Source organism: Scyliorhinus canicula, chromosome 8 (genome assembly GCF_902713615.1).
Source record: "Scyliorhinus canicula chromosome 8, sScyCan1.1, whole genome shotgun sequence".
NCBI classification, from domain to species: Eukaryota; Metazoa; Chordata; class Chondrichthyes; order Carcharhiniformes; family Scyliorhinidae; genus Scyliorhinus; species Scyliorhinus canicula.
In genome coordinates this window covers 67,801,895-67,825,776 of record NC_052153.1, presented here as the reverse complement: position 1 = coordinate 67,825,776, position 23,882 = coordinate 67,801,895, and the positions used below count along the sequence as shown (strand labels likewise).

At 48.7% G+C, this 23,882-nt stretch overlaps 1 protein-coding gene across 1 annotated transcript in view; it reads left to right on the top strand.

The window, feature by feature from the left end:
* LOC119970306 (fibrillin-2) overlaps positions 1-23,882 on the top strand; it is a 433,007-nt gene that overhangs the window by 219,117 nt on the left and 190,008 nt on the right. Inside the window, exons 9-12 of the mRNA XM_038804706.1 lie at positions 2,376-2,528; positions 10,467-10,685; positions 12,378-12,524; positions 18,976-19,095. Coding sequence (XP_038660634.1) covers positions 2,376-2,528; positions 10,467-10,685; positions 12,378-12,524; positions 18,976-19,095 — 639 coding nt within the window. The remainder of the gene's footprint in view (positions 1-2,375; positions 2,529-10,466; positions 10,686-12,377; positions 12,525-18,975; positions 19,096-23,882) is intronic.

Genomic DNA, 23,882 nt, shown 5'->3' with positions numbered 1-23,882 from the left:
CGTATCCGTCTTTTTTAACTAAGGCATTCGATATATCTGTCTGTTCCTTTTTACCTTGTGTTTATCTGGTTTCTGCTTAAATGTATTTATACTTATCACCTCAACTGTTCCTTGGGTAGTATTTGCGCATTCTAATCACTGTGGGGAAAGAAATTTGCCCTGAATTCCCCAGTGGACATCTGAACCAAAATCCCACCTAATTCAGTTGCAGGGAGACCCAAGTTAAAATACGAGCCTCCAAAGTTAAAATTATTTTAATAAAATTTTGAGATACTATTCTATTGCATTTTTGAATAAGGATTCCATTACAGTGTTTTTTACCCAGCACTGTGGAAAATTGCCCAGGGTATCCTGTCCACAAATAGCAGGACAAATCTATCACAATTGTATTGAATGGCAGAGCAGGCTCGACAGGCTGAATGGCCTACACAATTCCTGTGTTCCTAAATCCAACCCGTCCAATTACTGCCCGATCGATCTACTCTTAATCACAGCAAAGTGATGGAATGTGCCATCTGCAGTGCTGTCAAGCAGCACTTACTCAGCAATAACCTGCTCACCGACACTTAGTTTGAGTTCCATCAGGGTCAACTCGGCTCCTGATTTCATCACAACCGTGATCCAAACATGGACAAAAGAGCTGACTCAAGAAGTAGGGTGAGAGTGGCAGTCTCGACTGGATTCAACTAGCTACCAAGGCTGGGGTGTGTTTGTTAAATAAATTGTGATAATCCTTAGATTTTATTTTTAACATTGGTACCTAAAGTTTTATATTTCTGGACACAGAGTTATAAAGTAAAACAGCTTCCCCATTACACTATTACTTCTGCTAATACGTGAGGAGGAATTTGCACTTCCTTTTGAATAAGAAGAGCATGTATGAAATATCTCTGGAGATGGTTGCCATCTTTCTGGCAACAACCACACATGAAACTGGACGTTCTTATTTTGTTGAGAACTAGCAATGAAAAGTTGGGATTGGATGATTCTTGGCTCAGCTCACATTTGTCTCAGTTAATTTGATGTCCTAGTGCATGAGTCGCAAAAGGTTGGTGTACAAGTGCAACAAGCGATTAAGAGGGCGAATGGAGTTTTGTCCTTCATTGCTAGAGGGATGGAGTTTAAGACTAGGGAGGCTATGCTGCAATTGTATAAGGTGTTAGTGAGGCCACACCAGAGTATTGTGTTCAGCTTTGGTCTCCTTACCTGAGAAAAGATGTAATGCCGCTGGAGGGTGTGCAGAGGAGATTCATTAGGTTAACCCCAGAGTTGAGGGGGTTGGATTAAAAGGAGAGGTTGAGTAGACTGGGTCTGTACTCGTTGGAATTTAGAAGGATGTGGGGGGGGGGGGGGAATCTTATAGAAACATATAAAATTATGAAGGGAATAGATAGGATAGATGGGGGGAGGTTGTTTCCACTGGTGGGTGAAAGCAGAACTAGGGAGCAAAATAAGGGGAAATAGATTTAGGACTGAGCTTAGGAGGAACTTCTTCACCCAACGAGTTGTGAATCAATGGAATTCCCTGCCCAGTGAAGCAGTTGAAGCTCCTTCATTAAATGTTTTCAAGATAAAGATAGATAGTTTTTTGAAGGATAAAGGAATAAATGGTTATGGTGTTCGGGCGGGAAAGTGCAGCTGAGTCCGCAAAAGATCAGCCACGGGGCAGGCTCAAAGGGCCAGATGGCCTACTCCTGCTCCTAGTTCTTATGTTCTTATGATGTGATTCCAGCACACAATCAAATTCCGTCTTTCATTCCAAACTACATTTTTTTGAACATGATTAAGTTGAGCATGGCATAACATTGTCAAATTTTCTTGATGTGCTCAGTTATGTTTGCTTTGATTAATAAGGCTGAAGACCTTAATTGGTAAGACAACAGACAAGTACAAAAGATTGCGAGGTTCAACTCCTGTTCCATGCTGAGTTAGTTAATCTGAGCCCAGTCACAGTAGCCTTGATGTTCCTGGATTGGAGGCATGTGAAGAATCAGACAAGGTTCCTGCTCCTATCCAATGACCCCTTGTGGGAAGTGTGTGTGAAGGATTGTTGAGAATAGAATCAGGTTTGGCTGCCTGATCTACATATTTGGAAAGTCTGGCAACACTCATTATGTCAGATCACACCATTAAGAATGCCTATTAAGATGAGGTAATGCAGCGTTCCAATCCCATTAAGCCACATCAGCAGGGGTCAGTGTATTCAGCACAGGAGGAGAAAAGTGAGAAGAAAATTGGAAAAAAAGATTGTTAAAGCCATTGCCTTTTAAAATGCTTTTTTAATTTTTACATACATATTGACAGTAATGCACTTTTAACGTGCTGCAGAAACCCTGAACTGAAATCAACCATAAATGTTTTTGTTTCTTTTCCAGATCAGAGAGCTGGTACCTGTTTTTTCAGCCTGGCGAATGGCCGCTGTGCTCAGGAGCTGACTGGACATTATACCAAGATGCAGTGTTGTTGTGAATCTGGACGCTGTTGGGCCCTTGGCTCTTTTCCAGAGATGTGTCCAATCAGAGGTTCCGGTAAGAAAGAAGATAACAACCTCAAAAGCATTACGTGCTGTCAAATAATGACAAGATAATAGGTTATAGATATTCGTTAAGGCCAGGACTTGGGATTTAACAAACCACTCTTTTAACAGCCCATTCTTTTAAGCGACCACTGCTACTTCTTCCTCACCAATGCACAATGATTCAGCCAGCATTTACTCTTCAATGTCACCAGCCACTACTTAAATGGTATGTGTATCTGTGGCTGCCAGGTTGATTTGTAACTGAACCCAATGTTAGCTGATATTGTTAACAGTTCTCTCTCTCTTCAGGTGCTATCCCTCTCTCCTTTAAATCTGATGTCATCACTCCTCTCCCCAAAACCCAACCCTTGACAGCACCATGCTTGCAAACTACAATCCCATATCCAAACTCCCTTTCCTCGCCAAAGCTCTTGAACATGTTGTTCCCTATCAAAATCTGTGTCCAATTTTCCTGAACTCCATTATTGAACTCCTCCAATCATGTTTCCACCCATCCCACAATATTAAAACGGCTCTTATCAAAGTCACAAATAGCATTCACTGTGACTGTGACAAAGGTAAACTATTCTTCCTTGTCCTTCTTGATCGGGCAGCAGCTTTTGACATGGTTAACCACATAATGCTCCACTAATTCCTCTTTACTGTCATCATGTTGGGAGAGACTGCTTGCGGCTGGTTCCATTCTATCTATTTTATCATTGCTAAAATATCACTTGCAATCACTTCTCTTCCTTCTCCTGTACTATTACTTCCGATATGCCCCCAGGATCTGTCCTTGGCCCCTCTTATTTCTGATACATGTGCTGTTCCTTAGTGACATCATCTGAAGGCACAGGATTAGTTTTTACATGCATGCTGATGATACCCAGCTCACCATCACCTCTCTTGACAATTGCTAAATTATCAGACTGCTTATCAGACATCCAGTACAGGAAATCGCTTCCAATTAAATACTGAAAAGACCGAAGCCAAAGATTTCAGTCTCCACTCCAAACTCCGTTCCCTAGCTACTGACTCATTCTTTTCCCTGACAACTGTGAGAGACATAACAGACGGTTTACAATCTTGGTGTCATATTTTACCCTGAGATCAACTTCTGATCACATATCTGGGCCATCACAAGATCACTAAGTCTACCTTTGTAACATCATCTAACTTTGCTCTTGCCTCAACTCATCTGCTGCTGAAACACTCATTCATGCCTTTGTTGCCCCTTGACTTGACAATTCCAGTGCACTCCTGCCTGGTATCTCACATTCTATGCTCTGTAAACTTGAAATCACCCAAACCTCCGTAACGGGGATGTTACGTAACCTATAAGAGCATGAAAGGTGGCATGAAGTGTGATATAATTAGATGGGTTGGGAAGTTTTGATTTCCCAATGATGGGTTGAAACCAATGGTGTGTTCCGGCCTGTTGCAGGTTCCTACTTAATAGATTTGCATGTTATAAGTACTCTTAACTTTTTTAACGTGTGAAACCTTTTAAAATTACATCCTACCTGAAAGTCAGCAGCACAACAATCTCATGGCACCCAGTTTACAATGGTTTGAAGTTGGCATGCACCCGTAGAAGTTCCCTGTAAGGTTAGGAGTTTTTCCTGTTTAACTCTGTGGCATAAGGGGAGAGCAGGAGTCTAGGCTCTCACATGGAGGCTCAGGACCAGTAAGGATGAGTCAGTGGTGAGAGGGTTTATGTATTGAAGTTGACGCTTTGGGGATTGGAGGTTGGATCCAAGGGAGGACAAAGGGTGGGTTCAAAGGCATGGAGGAGTGAGGGACAGACCTAGTATTCTGAGTGTGATGGGGGATTGATGATGGGTAGTCAGTAAATGAGAAAGGACGATGTGAGTACTGTGCGAACGCGTGTCCATCTTGAGGTGCTGGCTGTCAGACTCCTTACAGGGTTTTGAGTTCACCTACAATGTTTCAATTATTCCCCCAATGAGCATGATCCAATATTTATTTTCTGCTGTGGATACTTCAAAATGTTTTGTTGCTGCTATAAACTTGCTCTTTTTTCACTGCCAATAATCCCACCTCTCCCTTTTGAAGTGCTGCTGTAGGCCTATCAAGATCAGCCACTTTACACATGCTTTACAGTTTTCTGGATTTGATGATAAGTTCAACAGTGCCAGATCATAACCACTGCACTATCACAGCCTCCGTCACAGAGCGGTGATGTAGGTAATCCCTCATTCAGAGGGGATAAGGATGTCGATGATAATGGCGCCCTCATCCTCTTTACTGACTGTCTCAGCATTTGGCTGGTATTAGGGATGACTGAAGGGGAGCACAGTTGGGCACAGCAGGCATCCAATCCAAACACCCTTGTGTCATCAGTGCCACTGACTGGTGTGGTGGTATGAATGGGAACACTGCCATTGGTGCAGAGCATTGGTTTCCCATTGGCTCTGGCTGGTCATGTGCCTCTCGTCTGATTGGCTGGGACTAGTCATGTGACTGCTCGCCAATTGGTCGAGAGACAAGTAGACCCCGCCTGGGTATAAGCACCCAAAGTTACCGGCGGTCGGCCTTTCTCTGTAGTCGACCACCGGGCTAACAACTAGCTGATTAAAGCCAAAGTTTGGACCTTCATCGTGCCTCACGTCCAATTGATGGTACATCAATTTAATCAGCTAGAATTTTGAAATGGAGCTACGCATCAAACCTGACTGCCTCCGCATCAGCCCGCATGCTTCAAATGCGCCTGCAATCTTTAAACACTGGCAGGCGTGTTTGAACAGTTACCTGACAACTGCAGCCAGCAAGCCCACCAAGGAGCAGAAACTCCACATCCTCCACTCGTGCGTGGGCACGGCGGCATATTCAATGATTGAGGATGAAAATGATTATGACGCGGCCATGGATATTCTGAGAGGACACTTTCTCCGGCCGGTCAACGATGTATATGCACGGCATCTCCTGACTACTAGACAACAGTTCCCTGGTGAGTCACTCGACGAGTTTCACCAGGCCCTCACGGCTCTAGGGAGAATGAGGGCCTGTCCCCAGGTTTCTGCGACAGAGCACGTGGAACCTTTAATTAGAGATGCTTACGTTGCCGGCATGCAATCCTCCTCTATCCGCCAACGATTGCTGGAGAAGAACGCCCTCAGCCTAGCTGAGACACGGACCCTCGCAACCTCCCTGGAGGTCGCCCACCTGAACGCCCGCGCATACCCCCCCCCCCCCCCCCCCCCCCCCCCCGACTGCGCGGCAACCCCTTGGATTTCATGGCACACGCCACCTCCGGCCTCCGCTGACCCCGACCCCCCACCTCCAGGCCTGCGCTGCGGGACGCTCTGACAAGCTAACGGGGCCCTGCTGCTATTTTTGCGGCCTCTCCAAACACCCCTGCCCGCACTGCCCGGCCCGCTCCGCTCTGTGTAAGAGCTGCGAGAAGAAGGGCCATTACGCTGTGGTCTGCCAGACCAAGTCGGTCGCTGCTGTTCCACGCAGCGACCGCGGATCGTCCCAGTCCCGTGCCCTCCCAGGGCCCAACGCCGCGCACCGACCTCTCCGGCCCGCTTCCCGGCCCCCGCAACAGGCCCACGGTCCTCCCTACCCCCGCTCCCGGCTGCCCTGACTGGCCCGCAGACACCGCTGACACTGCCCCCAGCCGCCACGAGGTTCCCACGGGCGCCGCCATCTTGGGGCCCCGGCTCCACGTGCGTGTCCTGGGCGCTGCCATCTTGGGGCCCCGGCTCCACGTGCGTGTCCTGGGCACTGCCATCTTGGGGCCCCGATTCCACGTGCGGGCCCTGGGCGCCGCCATCTTGGGCAACACCGAAGGCCCTGCCAGCGATTACTCTGCCACCGAGGATGATCTGGAACTCTCGCCACAGCTTGCTTCCATCACACTCGACCAGTCGCGACAACGCACGCTCGCCAAGACTACGACAACGACCCAGCTCAACGGGCATGAGACGAAATGCCTACTGGACTCCGGGAGCACGGAAAGTTTCGTCCACCCCGACACGGTAAGGCGCTGCACGCTCGCCATCTATCCAGTCAAGCATAAGATCGATTTGGCCTCGGGTTCGCACTCCGTCCAGATCACCGGGTGCTGCATAGCGGACCTCACGGTCCAGGGGAGGGTTTTCAAAAAATACGAACTCCTCATTCTCCCCCGTCTATGTGCTCCGGCACTCTTGAGCCTGGATTTCCAGTGCAACCTGCAGAGCTTGACCTTCCAATTAGGCGGCCCTGTTCTCCCCCCCCCCCCTTACTGTTTGCAGCCTCGCGTCCCTCAAAGTGGACCCCCCCTTCCTTGTTTGCTAATCTCACCCCAGATTGTAAACCTGTTGCCACTAGGAGCAGATGATACAGTGCCCAGGACCGGACCTTTATCGGGTCCGAGGTCCAGAGGCTCATTAAGGAAGGAGTGATCGAGGCCAGCAACAGTCCCTGGCGAGCCCAAGTGCTGGTAGTTCGGACTGGGGAGAAAAACCGGATGGTCATTGATTACAGTCAGACCATCAACAGGTTTACGCAGCTGGACGCGTACCCTCTCCCCCGTATTTCCGACCTGGTTAACAAGATTGCGAAGTACAAAGTCTTTTCCACGGTGGATGTTAAGTCCGCCTACCACCAGCTCCCCATCCGCACGAGTGACCACAAGTACACCGCGTTGAGGCAGATGGGCGCCTCTACCACTTCCTCAGGGTTGCATCCGGTGTCACAAATGGGGTCCCGGTCTTCCAACGGGAGATGGACCGAATGGTCAGCAAGCACGGTTTACGGGCTACCTTCCCGTATCTCGATAACGTCACCATCTGCGGCCACGACCACGACATTAACCTTCAGAAATTCCTCCGAACCGCGAAACTCCTTAATGTAACCTACAATAAGGATAAGTGCGTGTTTAGCACCGACCGCCTAGCCATCCCTAGCTACGTAGTGCGTAACGGAGTGATAGGCCCCAATCCCGAACGCATGCACCCCCTGATGGAACTCCCCCTCCCCAACTACCTCAAATCCCTCAAACGCTGCCTGGGCTTCTCTTATTACGCCCAGTGGGTCCCCAACTACGCCGACAAAGCCCGCCCCCTCATCCAGTCCACCTCCTTTCCCCTGTCGATGGCGGCCCGCCAGGCCTTAAGCCGCATCAAAGCGGATATCACAAAGGCTACGATGCATGCTATCGACGAGTCCCTCCCATTCCAGGTCGAGAGCGACGCGTCTGACGTAGCTCTGGCGGCCACCCTGAACCAAGCGGGCAGACCTGTGGCCTTCTTCTTCTGGCCCTCCACGCTTCCGAAATCCGCCACTCCTCGGTGGAAAAGGAGGCACAGGCCATAGTTGAAGCTGTGCGATATTGGATGCACTATCTGGCCGGAAGGAAGTTTACCCTCCTCACAGACCAACGGTCAGTAGCTTTCATGTTCGATAATGCACAGAGGGGCAAGATCAAGAACGACAAGATCTTGCGGTGGCGGATCGAGTTGTCCACGTACAACTACGATATCTTGTATCATCCTGGGAAGCTCAACGAGCCTCCCGATGCCCTATCCCGTGGTACCTGCGCCAGCGCGCACATTGACCGCCTCCGCTCCCTCCACACGGACCTCTGCCATCCAGGGGTCACCCCTTTTACCACTTTATCAAGACCCGCAACCTGCCCTACTCCGTTGAGGAAGTCAGGACCGTCACCAGGGACTGCCACGTCTGTGCCGAGTGCAAACCGCCCCGAACGAGCGCATCTGATCAAGGCGTCCCACCCCTTCGAAAGTCTCAGTATAGACTTCAAGGGTCCCCTCCCCTCCAACAACCACAACACATATTTCTTGAGTTTTATTGATGAGTACTCCCGCTTCCCTTTTGCCATCCCCTGTCCCGACATGACCACAACAACCGTCATAAAGGCCCTCCTATCCATCTTCTCCCTGTTCGGTTACCCCGCGTACATCCACAGTGACCGGGGGTCCTCCTTTATGAGTGACGAACTGCGTCAATTCCTGCTCAGCAGGGGAATAGCCTCTAGCAGGACGACCCCCAGTGTAACGATCAGGTCGAGCGGGAGAATGGCACCATCTGGAAGACCATCCTGCTGGCCCTACGGTCCAGAGATCTCCCTATCCCCCGTTGGCAAGAGGTTATCCCCGACGCCCTCCATTCAATCCGGTCTCTCCTCTGTACTACCACTAAACAAACACCTCATGAACGTCTTCTTGTTTTCCCTAGGAAGTCGTCCTCAGGATCCCCTCTCCCGACCTGGCTGGCCACCCCCGGGCCCATCTTGCTCCGGAAGCATGTGCAGGTGCACAAGTCCGACCCGTTGGTTGAGCGAGTCCAGTTACTCCACGCCAACCCGCAGTATGCGTATGTGGAGTATCCCGACGGTCGGCAGGTTACGGTCTCGCTTTGGGACCTGGCACCCGCCGGCGTGCGGCCTTCTCCCCTTACATCAACTCCTCCCCCCCAAACCCAATTCCCCCCTGCGCCCCCACGACCCAGCGCACAGACCCCCTCTTCCCCGATTACAGCGTCTCCACCACCGGCCCGGGGTACGGAGACACATCTACGACCGACGCTCCCGGAGACAAGGACGACCATCGGCCCGACATCACCGGCTCCACTGCGACGGTCCACCAGAACACCACGGGCACCCGACAGGCTGATCGTGTCCATCTGATGCAACCATGGGACTTTATTGGACTCTATTGTCATTTTTTTTGCATCTTACTGTATTTAGTTTTGTTCATTTTGCCACGAGCCAGTGGGCAGCCCCCATCTTCTCGATTGTCTCTACTCATACCACCAGTCCTTGCCCTCCCCCCTCTCTCTCTCTCTCTTCCCCTTACAACACCCCCTCCCCCCGCCTTCTTTCTCCACAAGGGGTGAATATGGTGGTATGAATGGGAGCACTGCCATTGGTGCAGAGCATTGGTTTCCCATTGGCTCTGGCGGTCATGTGCCTCTCGTCTGATTGGCTGGGACTAGTCATGTGACTGCTCGCCAATTGGTCGAGAGGCAAGTAGACCCCGCCTCGGAGGCAGGGTATAGGTACCCAGAGTTCCCGGCGGTCGGTCTTTCTCTGGAGTCGACCACCGGGCTAACAACTAGCTGATTAAAGCCAAAGTTTGGACCTTCATCGTGCCTCGCGTCCAATTGATGGTACATCAACTGGTCCATGCTACAGAGAGTTCATGTATTCCTTGCATGCCAGTGCACTGTTCCTGCTTCCATCTAAATTGCTGCCCCAAATGGCTCTCCATGAGATTGGCCACTCTGTCATTGGAGGATTATATCTGTTCAGAACCCCAAGCAATGTGGGGCACATGAGCTGAATAGATACCCACATATGCCTCTGCCTCACTCACCTGCTCCTGTCCAATACTGACATACACTTCATCTAACCTAATCACGCATCCATGTGTGTGTAGCTGTGGTCACGAAGGATGCATTGTAAGTTATGACAGAGCTAGTGCAGCTGTTTCTGCCAAGTGCCCCATTGCCCTGCCAGGACTCTGGCATCCCTCCTACAAGACAGAATCTGTGAAAGCCACATGAAGGGGGTCATGAGAACTAGTCTTTGTGAGAAGAAGCCTCTGGAGTGTTGACAGTTTACAATACAGCTCAGTCTTTGCATTGCTGGTTGGTGAAGTGGAGGGGAGCATCTACAGATTACAATATATTTTCACCATCTCCATCAGGAAATCCCATTTAGCCTTCCCTGACTTGCTCCTGTACGGCCACTGTGGTGATGCTCATGGCTTCCTCCTCCATTGTAACGTTGATTGAGGGATAAATACCAGCCAGGATACCGGGAAAAACTCCCCCTTACTTCAAAATGCCATGGAAATTTTTATGTCCATCAGAGAGCATATAGGGACCTGGTTAAGCGTCTCGCCTGCAATTGAGTGTTATGGATTTGCAGATAAATAAATTAAAATTCTAACGATATCTATTTTCTTTGACTCAGATGAATATCGTAGCCTTTGCATTGAGGGGGTTCCTTTTGTACAAGGTATTCCACCCCATGATCCAAATTCTAGACACGGAGTTGACATTTCAGGTTTGCCCAAATTTGAAAATGTTGGAGGAGGATTTGGAACCCACGATCCTGCAACTGGACCTTTCACAGGTCCAGGTAGAGGAAGAGGCAGTATCTTTAACGGACAACATAGAATTCCAGAGATTGGTAAGTTTGAATTCTGTGTCTTTCTATTTTTAATAAAGGATTTTAAAAAGTACTCGCGATAGAGATAAGAAAACAAAAGAAAAAATCTGTGGTTTAGTGAGAAATATTATGCTCGTGTAATACTAGTTCATCTAGCATTACTGCAACTCATGGCATTAGAATCCAGACTGTGCAGTGTTTCCAATTAAATTATCTAGTGCATTGATGCAAAAAATAGTAGAGGAACATTTCCAAAATTGAATATGCAGTTGGCTTGTTGTGTGATGCTCTGAATTAATTTCCTAAAATGTTTCCCATGACTGTTGCCATGCACTTCACTCTATCTTTACACAGTTAAACATGCACTCTTTATGCAGATGGAAGAACACATGGACACCAGATGAAGCTCCAAGAGTACAGTCTGCAAAGAATGCAGGGTCACCGCTTGCTTTACCAACAGTTAAATAGCAAAAACAAGGGGCAGGATTCTCCGTTCCGCCAGCCGGCCAATGGGGTTTCCCATTGTGGGAAGCCCCATGCCGTCGGGAAATCCCCGGGCGTGGGTGCCTTGCCGGCATAACGGAGGATCCCGACAGCAGACAATCCAGCCCAAAGTGGAATATTTCAAAGTGAATTAGAATGCATGGAAAAGATGGGGGCCCAGATTTTCTCAGGGCAGAGTGGCTCTGCCAACGGGCCGGAAAGCCAGGATCAATCCCCCCCTCGGCCATTTTGGGCAACCCCAAATGGAATTTATGTCCATCAGGCAGCTAATGAACTGCCATCGGATTGCCCGCCCCTTTAAAGGACGAGAGCCTGCTCCCAGGAGCTGCTGACCATTGGAAGGACTGGCAGCTCCTCAGCCCCAGCAGTACCACAAGGAATGGTGGCTATTGCTGGGACTGCAGGTGAGGGTTGGGTGCTGCCAGGGCCAATCCGGCGGGGCAAATGGATGGGAGCACAATGGCAGGAAAGGGTAAGGTGGGGGCTTTGCCATTGCCATTAGGGCCTCTCCAAGGGCCACTAACTACTAGATCAGGGGAGCCCCATACCAAGTCTGCAGAGAAGCAGCTAGGTTTACCAGAAGGTATCCCTGGTGTAGATAAGGTGCCAGCAGAATAGGGAATAGGCCCTTAATTGACTAGCTATGTGGCACAATTAGCCTCTGGCAGGATGCTGTCTTCCACCTTCCCCGCCACTGACAAAATGCCATTGCAGTGGAAAGGCAGTGAGCCCTACCACCTCTCCAGACTTTTCGGTCACCACCGCCGCACCTCTGCCCCGTTTCTCAGCCCTCTCCAGCATTCCCAAAAATCCAACCATGGTATGACAGGAAATGAGAAAACTTGTTTTATGCTGATACTAATTATATGACTATTATGCCTTGGGCTTTTCTTTATGGATTTTAATTAAAAACAGTTTGATAACCAAGTGCAACAAGAATAGTCCAATAGCAATTTACTTGGGAACTTCCATCAGAAAATGTGGAATGAAAAAATTGACTTTAGTTCGGCAACTTTTCCATGCACAGTTGCCATTATCATAGACTCTCTAAAACGATAAAGCTTCTCGGCAACTAGAATGAAATGTTTCCACGTATACCTTCCCAAAACAATCACCGGAAAACTGTTGTGTAAAACCCTTTCAACACTGAAAACTATATGAAATCAGAGAAATTGCTTTGTTGTGAAATTACGATGTGATTTGTTCCAGGCACTGTTTCCATCAATGAAACAAATGTAGATGTCTGTAAGCACTTCACCAATCTCTGCCTAAATGGACGCTGTATCCCCACACCCGCAAGTTACCGCTGTGAATGTAACATGGGTTTCAGGCAGGACTTACGCAGAGAATGTGTTGGTAAGAATTAGTCATATGTTTTACCCAATAAAATAAGAACATTCTAAAGTTTTACCTGAAAGTTTGATAAAAGGTGAATCATTTAATTTGATCTATGGATATGTCCATTGTCTCCCAATTACTGTAGAAGATAATACATGCTTTACTCCATTTCACAACCTTCCATTTGGTATCACATTCAAATCAGTATGCAATATAATTTGTTACATATCATTGCAATCAAATTCATGCAACACATCACGTAACACATATGTCGAAGCCATGGAGGAATTACCTCCTTCACTGTTTGCACACGGAAGCTGTACAGTGGCTAAGCGGCTGGCTTGTAATGCAGAACAAGGCCATCAGCGCGGGTTCCATTCCCGTACTGGCCTCCCCAAACAGGTGCAGGAATATGGCGACTTGGGGCTTTTCACAGTAACTTCATTGAAGCCTACTCGTGACAATAAGCGATTATTATTATTATACTCATTGTTGCCAGTGGACTGCTAATCTCTGACGTTTGAACAGCCATTTTGTTTATCAGACTACTGCACATTCCTAGATCATGCGATAAACGTCTACAAACATTACCGGACTCTATTCAAATAAAAGACTTCAACATAGCACTGCATAGTGTTGTACCTGTCCAATTCAGATACTTCAACCCAGCTCCTTAATTAAAGTTTACCCAGATGTTTTTATTTATGAGTAGAACGAAGTACGGATACAATGCAACACACTTTATTAAATATAGTTAACCCGCAAATTACCCACTATACATACAAGAAACACCCAGGATTCGTAGGTATCTTGAACGGCTACTGAAAAAAGACATGCCTTAAGGACCCCATGCAGAAATTGATTTTGATTAAATGGAGCAAGAGCTAGGCCTGCTCCATTCAGGCTTTTTAAGTTGGCACTGCAGCATCAACAACAGATAGGAGAGAGCGGGCCCTGGGAGGTGTGGGGAGGGATAGTATTTGCTGGCGATGAATGTTGTGAGGGAGACCCCAAGACCTCCGTGATGTGGGGTGAGGGCGTTAGACTGCCAGCGACGCCCATATCCGAAGAACAAATTTTTAAAAAACGTCAGAAACAGAAATGGCCTTGATCACCTGTGGTGAATGTACTTCACATAATGCATGAGCTGTCTGTACTGCCTGTATAATAATCTGACCCATGACCTGGAAGTGATGATACGGGCTACTTCCAGGTACTGTACTGTGGGTGCCGCCTCTGGCTCCGCCATACGGGCTACTTCCAGGTACTGTACTGTGGGTGCCACCTCTGGCTCCGCCCTCACCGGGCGCCTGTGGGTGGCACCCATTTGTACAGCCGACTCTGGCAAGCGAGTTCATGGATATTAAAGCCTAATGTTCACTCGTTCTAACGGTGAATTAACGGTATCACAATTTAATATCCATCAACAGCATCATGGAAGCCGCTCTCAAGGCAGATAAGCTCGAACTCGACGCGCGCGCGTCAGAAGCCAAGGAGATCTTTGAACATTGGCTCCGCTGCTTCGAGGCCTACCTGACTGCTTCACAATGTCTCCCACTGAAACCATGAAGCTGCGACTCCTCCTCGCTCGGGTGGGCCATAGAATTTCTGTGATGATCGCGAAAGTGGCCACGTATGAGGCAGCGGTCGCAATCCTCAAGGCGCACTTCGTAAAGCCTGTAAACGAGGTGTACACCCGACATCTCCTCACGACTCGCCGTCAACGTGCTGGGGAATCGCTAGATGAATATCTGGAAACACTGACCCTACTCGCGATGTGACAGCCGGAGGAACACATGAACCTACAGATCGGGACACCTATGTGGCTGGGGTCTGATCGAACTACATCAGGCAGCACTTGCTGGAAAACGGGACCACTGACCTGCGGGACACGGTAAAGCTAGCTACCTCGTTAGATGTGGCCTACCAGAACCTCAGTGCGTTCCCCGCGGACCTGGCGAATCGCTCGTGGACGCCATCGTCGCGACCCCCGTCGGACCCGACTACGTCGCAGGCCTGTGCCACGCGGCTGCCAGTCCAACCCCGGGAACCGCAGTGCTATTTCTGCGGTCAGGGTCAACACCCCCGGCAGCGCTGCCCAGCCCGCACAGCGACGTGCAGCGACTGTGGGAAAAAGGGACACTGCCAGAGTCTGACTGGGCCGGTCTAAAGCCCAGAAATCGACACTCACCAGGCCCGACCCGTGGACTCACAGGCCCGCAGACCCCGCAACGTGGCTGTGTGCCTGCCCAGAAAGCCCCCTTCAGATGCGTCATCAACCTTGTGCGACTCGTGGGCGCCACCATCTTGCCCGCCGACTCCAACACCGACCGACACGTGCGACCGATGGGGGCGGTCATCTTGGTCGTCATCTTCGACCCGGCCCGACACGTGCGAATCGTAGGGGCGGCCATCTTGGTTGCCATCTTCGACCCAGCCCGACGCGTGCGACTCATGAGGGCGGCCATCTTGGTTGCCATCTTCGACCCAGCCCGACGCGTGCGACTCATGGGGGCCGCCATTTTGTGACCCTGATACCGCGACCACGCTGGCTACCCGCAGCTGGACCAGTCGCAGCCCAAGCACTTGAAAAACTCAATGATGGTCGTCCGGATCAATGGGCACGACACCCCCTGCCTTTTCGACTCCGGGAACATGGAGAGCTTTGTCCACTCCGACACGGTAAGGCGCTGCTCCCTCCCCATATACCCCGCATCCCAAACCATCTCGCTTGCCTCCGGATCCCATTCGGTCCAGATCCGGGGGTATCGTATCGCTAACCTCGCGAAGCAGGGCGCCGAGTATGCCCGTTTTAAGTTGTACGTCCTCCCCCACCTCTGTGTCCCCCTACTGCTTGGATTAAACTTCCAATGCAGTCACCGAAGCCTGACCCTACAGTTTGGCGGACCCTTACCCGCCCTCACGGTATGCAGCCTCGCGACCCTCAAGGTCCGTCCCCCCTCCGTCGCTCTTTGCGACCCTCACTCCCGACTGTAAGCCCATCGCCACCAGAACAGGCGGTACAGTTCCCAAGATATGGCTTTTATCAAGTCGGAGGTCCAGCGACTGTTGAGTGAAGGGATTATCGAGGCCAGCAACAGCCCCTGGAGAGCGTAAGTGGTGGTTGTCCGGACCGGCAAAAAATAACCGGATGGTTGTAGATTACAGCCAGACAATTAACCAGTTCACGCATCTGGATGCATACCCCTCCCCCGCATCGCGGAAATGGTCAACCAGATCGCACAGTACCGTGTGTTCTCAACGGTCGATCTGAAGTCGGCCTACCACCGGCTCCCAATCCGCCTGGAAGAATGCCACTACATTGCTTTTGAAGCAGCCGGCCGTCTCTTCCGCTTCCTCAGGGTCCCCTTCGGCGTCACTAACGGGGTCTTGGTTTTTCAGAGAACGATGGACCGAATGGTGGACCAGTACGGTTTGCGGGCTACATACCCATACTTGGACAATGTCACCATCTGCGGCCATGATCAGCAGGACCATGACGACAACCTTCAGAGGTTCCTCCAGGCCGCATAATCTCTCAACCTCACGTAGAAAGAGGAGTGCGTTTTCCGCACCACACGACTGGCCATACTCGGCTACGTCGTGGAGAACGGTGTCCTAGGGCCCGACCCCGACCGTATGGGCCCCCCTCACAGAGCTCCCTCCTCCCCACAGCCTCAAGGCCCTCAAACGATGCCTGGGCTGTTCTCCTACTACGCCCAGTGGGTCCCCAACTATGCGGACAAAGCCCGCCCACTTATTCAAACCACCATTTTTCCCCTGACGGCTGAGGCCCGCTTGGCCTTCAGCCGCATCAAGGCCGACATCACCAAGGCCGCTATGCACGTGGTGAATGAGTCTGTCCCTTTTCAGGTAGAGAGCGATGCGTCAGACGTCGCACTGGCCGCCACACTCAACCAGGCTGGCAGGCCAGAAGCATTCTTTTCTAGAACTCTCCACGCTTCTGAGATTCGACATTCCTCGGTTGGAAAGGAAGCACAAGCCACAGTGGAAGCCGTGCGGCACTGGAGGCACTACCTAGTTGGTTGGAGGTTCACCCTCATCACCGACCAGAGGTCGGTTGCCTTCATGTTTGACAACGCGCAACGGGGCAAAATAAAAAATGACAAAATCCTGAGGTGGACGATCGAACTCTCCACCTACAATTATGATATCAAGTATAGTCCTGGGAAGCTCAACAAGCCCCCAGATGCCCTGTTCCGGGGCACATGCGCCAGAGCGCAAGTTGATCGACTTTGGGCTATCCACAATGACCTCTGTCACCCGGGGGTCACCCGGCTTATCCACTTTATTCAGGCCCGCAATCTGCCCTTCTCCATGGAGGAGGTCAAGGCCATGACCAGGGACTGCCAGGTCTGCGTGGAGTGCAAACCGCACTTCTACCGGCCAGACAAGGCCCACCCGGTAAAGGCCTCCCGGCCCTTTGAGCACCTGAGCATGGACTTCAAAGGGCCCCTCCCCTCCACCAACCATAATATATACTTCCTAACTGTCATCGACGAGTACTCCCGCTTCCCCTTCGCAGTCCCCTGCCCTGACATGACCTTGGCCACTGTGATAAAGGCCCTGCACAGCATATTTACACTGTTCAGTTTCCCTGCTTACGTCCACAGCGACCGGGGCACATCGTTCATGAGCGATGAGCTGCGTCAGTACCTGCTCAGCAAAGGCATCGCCTCCAGCAGGACGACGAGCTCTACCCTGCAGGGAAACGGACAGGAGCAGAGGGAGAACGCGACGGTATGGAAGGCCGTCCTTCTGGCCCTCTGGTCATGAAGTGTCCCTACCTCCTGCTGGCAGGAGGTCCTCCCCGATTCCCTCCACTCCATCAGATCACTCCTCTGCACAGCCTAGGAGGTCCATCTCCGGGGTCTCGCTTCCATCTTGGCTGACAACTCCAGGACCTGTCCTTCTCCGGAGGCATATGTGGAGCCATAAGACCGACCCCCTGGTCGAGAGGGTCCAGCTGCTGCACGCCAACCCCCAGTACGCCTACATTGCGCACCAGGACGGACGGCACGATATGGCCTCCCTACGAGACCTAGCGCCAGCTGGTTCCCCTTGCCAACGTGCCCCGCTGCCTACAGCCACCCCCTGTGCCCCTTGCACCCCCGTGGGTCTCCTGTCTTGGCCCGCGCCAGCACTGCCGCCACACGCCACCCCCTTGCGAACCCCCACCCCCCAACCGCCTCCGACACGCCGGACTGAGGCTCAAGCTCCAGACACGACGCCCGGAGTCACCATCTGCAACGACCGTGCCCGCCACATCGCCAGAGCTGAGGGCCTCCAGACAGACTGAATTTCTAATGAACCCCACGTTAGCCCCTCTGGACTTGATTTTTTTTAACAGGGGGTGAATGTGCTGAATGTACTTCACCTAATGCATGAGCTGTCTATACTGCTTGTATAATAATGTGACCCATGACCTGGAAGTGATGATACGGGCTACTTCCAGATACTGTACTGGAACCCCGGTGGGTGCCGCCTCTGGCTCCGCCCTCACCGGGGCCATATGTAGTCCGGCCACCTGTGGGTGGCACCCATTTGTACAGCCGACTCTGGCAGGCGAGTTCATGGATATTAAAGCCTAATGTTCACTCGTTCTCACGGTCTCACTGTGAATAAATGGTATCACATCACCAAAGTTAGCATTTTTTGTATCGGCTTCCTTAGGGAGGGAACAGGAACCTGAATGTTGAGGGGACGGAAGGAGTTCAGTTTGTAAATGCTCAGAGGTTTGTGATGAGCTGTTCAAGCATAAGAGATCTTCTGTTCCAAGGACTCAATTGTTCGGCCAATGTGTTGCCTCTGGACACACTGAGATTCAGAATGACTCTCAATTCACATTCCACACATGCAAATGAGTTCCCTGGACTGCCGTCCCTCTGCATCTGATTAGAAATTAAAGGTAATTTTAGTCTGAAGTATGTCCAAGTTTTTTTAGGAATTAAACTGTACTCATTTTGTTGAATCATTAATCAGAAAAAAACAATTGTCAAATTGCACTTCACTGCTGCCATTCCCACGAGGCTACACTCCACAACTTCTGACATTTCACCTCTGGGATCTCCTTAATGATGATCTTTTTATTGTGAAATATTGCCAGTAAGAATTTTCAGAGCTGTGATTGATCATCATTGAATGAAGCATTTCAAAGTTCATTTAGCGCTAGGGTAGTAGGTTTGTAAGGAAAAATATTTGACCGAGAACAAAAAAATTAATTTTCATATTTCACATTACAATGAAAAGTAGCTATTGAATGATATAGGAATGAACAGACAATGTATAATGAGAATTGATAATTCATTGCTAATAATAATTTGTTATCTACCAGATAAAATATTTTAAATGTATTGGTAAACTCTTGTAATTGGGAAATGGCGATGTGTTTAAAGCATGGTGTTTTTGCCTGAGATGTCACTAATACTTGATTTATTGGTCTGTGTAGATGTTGATGAGTGTGCATCAAGCCCCTGTACAAATGGTGACTGCATTAACACTCCGGGCTCCTACCATTGTAAATGCCACACTGGTTTCCAGGGCACCCCCACCAAGCAAGCATGCATTGGTAAGTGATAAAACTGAAAAAGCAGCAAATCCCAATGAAAGCAGATGTTGCTGAAATATGCAAGTGGTATTTATTATCACCTTTCAGGTGTCATTAGAAATTATGAAAATACATTTGCAATTAATTCAGCATTCTCATTCATTTCTGGGTTAATAAATGTTTTCTAGAATTCTGAATGCAACAATCACAATTGGGCTGTGTTATAAGCAGCAATCTCCAGACAGCTATTTATTACAGCAAATTTGTACAATTGAAAGTCATTAAGAATTGCTCAGTGAATAAATGAAACAACTCGGTCCAAATTTTCGATGGATTGGACTGAGACAGTTGGATCCCCAATCTCTGTTGTGCTACATGATCCAAGATGGATTAATAATTAGGTTTCAGAAGCGTCCCTCGTCTGGAAAATAATCAACCTAGGCTTCATTCTCCTAAATGCATTCCACTGTTTGCTGTGGAAGTTGTTTGCATGTGGATGTCAGGGGAGGATAAGATAAAGTTTGCCTGCAATGTCTAACTTGATGAAATCACCTATGCTTCTGGTCATACTTCCAATGGTGGTTCAGTCAGTTAACTAGTGAGCTCTGCATATCAAAGGTTCTGAGTTTGGTCTCTGAACTGTGTTGAACGAGCTGATTTGAGCCAGGACAGTAATATGGAGTTGCCAGTAACCTGGTGGGTTTAGGGAGTTAAAAATCATCCAGATGTGGAGAGCACAGTGCAAGTGGCTTTACCACAGCAGGTCTTCTTAAATTTTGCATCACATCTTTTGAAAGCATTTAGTTGTCTTAGTGATCGTGCTGTGACAAGTTGGAAAACTTCAAAGATGTAAATTCACTCACCCTAAAGGCTAATAAGCATTTTAGTGATTCTTGGATGAATTATCTAATTGCATGCTATTACCTTTGGAAGCACATAAGATGCTTTCAGTGCATTGTAGAGAATACAAATCACAAAAAGAAACGTTCTTGGCATTATAATAATAATAATCTTTATTAATTTCACAAGTAGGCTTACATTAACACTGCAATGAAGTTACTGTGAAAATCCCCTAGTCGCCACATTCCGGCACCTGTTCGGGTACAGTGAGGGAGAATTCAGAATGTCTAATTCACCTAACAAGCACATCTTTGGGACTTGTGGGAGGAAACCGGAGCACCCGGAGGAAACCCACGCAGACACAGGGAGAATGTGGATTCGAACCTGGGTCCCTGGCGCTGTGAAGCAACAGTGCTCACTTATATAGCCTGCTAAATAGCCTGTAAAACCTAATAAAGTCATGAAAAAATGGAAGATTCCTAGTGGAACAGGCAGCTTGGAAGGAGACTTCTAACATGCTGGATTTTCCATAGTCATTTGATTTTCATAATCACTTTGTTTTAGAAACATTTCAGAAATCCTGGTGAAACAAAGCTTCAGCAATATGGTGTTCACTGAAACAATGTTGGTAATTACTAGCGCATTAGGATACTTAGCCAATGCTAACATAGACACTTCTGTTATGCAAGTACGAGTCCAGCTATAAGTAACACATTGGGTCATGCTGACCGTTTGCATGCATCAAGGTTCTGCTGGGTAGAAGATGTTTCATTTGAAATATTTGATTTATTTAGATTGGATTAGAAATACAACTGAACCACAACATTTCCCCACAGTACGAGACCAGGAAAGCAATTTGGAAAGGCTCAGTGTGGTCTCCCACTATATTGATGCTTGTTGTGCCAATGTAAGCAAAGTAAAACATTGGAATGGTGTTATTGGACATGTCTTCAATGTAGTTGGAATTTTATTTCAGATTTCCTCAATATATGCAGCCAGATAAGCTTGATACTTTGTTATCAGATTATGCCAAAAGTTACCAAGTCACCAGTTGTAGTCAGATCCCTGGAAACATGTTGGGAAATGTCTATGGTATTTTTAAAAAGGTTCTGAAGTATGAATGTATGAATGTTTACTTATTTGTGTTTGGTAAAATTAGAATGGAAACAGAATTAGAGAAGTAAATAGTGAAGGAACAAGATCGAGAGTCAAAGGAATATACAAAGACAAGAAAAAAAGAGTAAGGAAATAGGAGCGATTTGGAAGCAGTGTACTTTTGTTTCAAGTCCTTTCTGCATCCCTGAAGTCTCTGTTCAATTCATTTTTTTTTCAAATCAAAATATGAGCAAACTATTTAATTATAGCCGCAATTATAAAGACTTTGAATGGAACTTCCTCTGCACCATTGTGTCAGACTCTGCTGGGTTGGGTGTAGCGGGGAGCTTCTTTTGTACTTTCATGTTGGATACTTCAGGTCCGATACAGTGCAAATTAGATTTAAGGTGGAGTTTCCTTTGCTTCCCAAAAAGGTTGAATTTACCAAACTGTGTAGAGTGTGCTGCCTATTGAAGTAGTGTTGCAATTTCTACTTTCCGCAGCCTGGGGCCAGTGTGTAATCTTAGGTTTTCAAACTTGAGTCCCTGGATCACAGGGAGATGATTAGGGTTGGGTACATGTGGTGGTGAGGTGGGTGCGGGTGATGCATTCAATCTTAACGGTTCCCCAAGGTCATCAGGATTATACAGAGAGATAGAAAGTGGTATGACAGGATGACAGGAGAGCAAGGCTCAAGCGCAGGTAGGGAAAAATAAAGGGAGCTAGAACTAAAATGGACTTGGGTCTGAAGCACCTGGCAATATGCAAACACATATGGACAAAAGGGAGTTCAGCTAATAAATGCATAGCAGAGTTGGAAAGAGATGTGACCTGATTGTAAACAAAAGACAGAAAGGAGAGAATCTGTGAACCTGTGGTGCAATGAAGTTAACTTGTTTATAGGGTAGTCAGTTTGGAACATCCGTGAGTCAAATGTCAATGTTCAGACACAGTTGTGGAGTCTTCCCTTTTCAGAATTCAATTGTTCCTTATGAGTTCTTATCTTTGTCAATCCAATTGAAATTTTCACTGTCAAGAAGAGTCTCTGATGTCATTTGTAAAATTACCTTCCACTGGCTTGAATCCATGCACCTTTGTCCTACAATCACAATTTAATTTAAAATAATGGGCGATTTGGGAACACCCCACTCACTTTTTTTCCGGCCCCCAGTGTGTAACGCCCGTCGAGGCCGCACTTCGCCACATATCCTGCACAGAGGAGTTCCGATGAGCAGAGCTCCTCAGTTGGTGCCCCGATGTCTCCACACCCCCCTACCCCTCCCACACACAGACACACACATGTCCCCTGGACCTCCCCAATGCCCCATGACCTCCCAATGCCCCAGCTCAACTATTGGGGGTTTCTCGAGCCCCCTTCCCCCGCAACGTATCAAATACCGGCAGGGCACACCCGGGCCCGATTGCCGGTGTGGGCAAAATGCCAGCCTGTCACCCTGGTAGTGCCCCAGCCATCCTGGCAGTGCCACCTGGGCACGCTGGCTGTGCCAGGGTGGCGCCAGCAGCTCAAAGGTGCCAGCCAGGTCAGAGGTGACCACCCGGGGGTGTCCGATCACCTGGGAGACCCCCCAATGCCATTCTGCCTGGTCTCTGTTTGTGGGAACCAGTGCCAAATAGTGCCTGGCAGGGGCCTCCTCAATGAGTCCGTTAGGTGCAGGGTGGCCATTTGATCTGGCGCAGCATAGCTAAGTGAGCTTTTAAACTCTTTTAGCAAGGCGAGTCTCGGTCCCGCCCATTGTGTGCAGGATCCAGATTGTAACATCCCATGAGATTCTCCCAGGATCTACCCGTCCTATATCTTGCCCGAATAGTTATTTCCACTCATTAATTCTGAACTATAAAGGCAGAATCTAGTAAAGACTGGAATAGCTTTTCCACATTTGAGTGAGGTTGGCCAGAGGCCTCTGGCACTTTGTAAATCCTTTGCACAGAACACAGGAATTCTGATTTGGGCTGCACAATGGTACAGTGGTTAGCACTGCTGCCTCATGGTGCCGAGGTCCCAGGTTCGATCCCGGCTCTGGGTCACTGTCCGTGTGGAGTTTGCACATTCTCCCCATGTCTGCTTGGGTCTCGCCCTCACAACCCAAACGATGTGCAGGGTAGGAGGATTGGCCACGCTAAATTGCCCCTTAATTGGAAAACATTATTTGGGTACTCTAAATTTATATTGAAAAAAAAAAGAATTCTGATGTGACAATCACTTTCTCACCTATTGCTTTCAATTTCCATCTCTCAGTTAAAAATTATCTTGATTATCTCAATTTAATCAATGCCTTTATGGTCACTTGTCACTCCCAAATGTTTTCCCACATGTTCAAAACATGAATGAATATAAAGAACATTTTGCTGTCTGGTTCAAAAAGGATTATACTAGATTACGTAGGATATAACAGCAGGTCATTCAGCGCAACCAGTCCGTGCCTTCTTCCATCTTTCCCCTTCTCAATCTATCGCTATAACTGTCTATTCACTATAATTAATAGGCCATTCCTCGAACAGCCCCTTTCTTGGGTGAGACACCTACACTCAGTAAGTTTACGTTTTATTGGCAATGAAAACTTTCAGATTTCCAGCATCCCCAGTATTTCGCTTTTATTTAAGTTGCTTTGGGCCTGTGTGGTGGTGGAATAATGGGTGTTATTTCTTGAACAAGCACGGAAACTCTCCCAGCATCTGCTCTCTTGACATGGAGAGGCAGAGGCAGAGTGGGAGGTCTCCTCTCCACATGTTAGAATCCCAGTGGAACCAAGTTCCAACCAATTCCTCTTTCCATAAGGAATATGTAAGGCATGCCCTGCAAAAGGGTAGGATTTGAGGGCCATGCATTAATAAAATTATGCAGCACACGGACC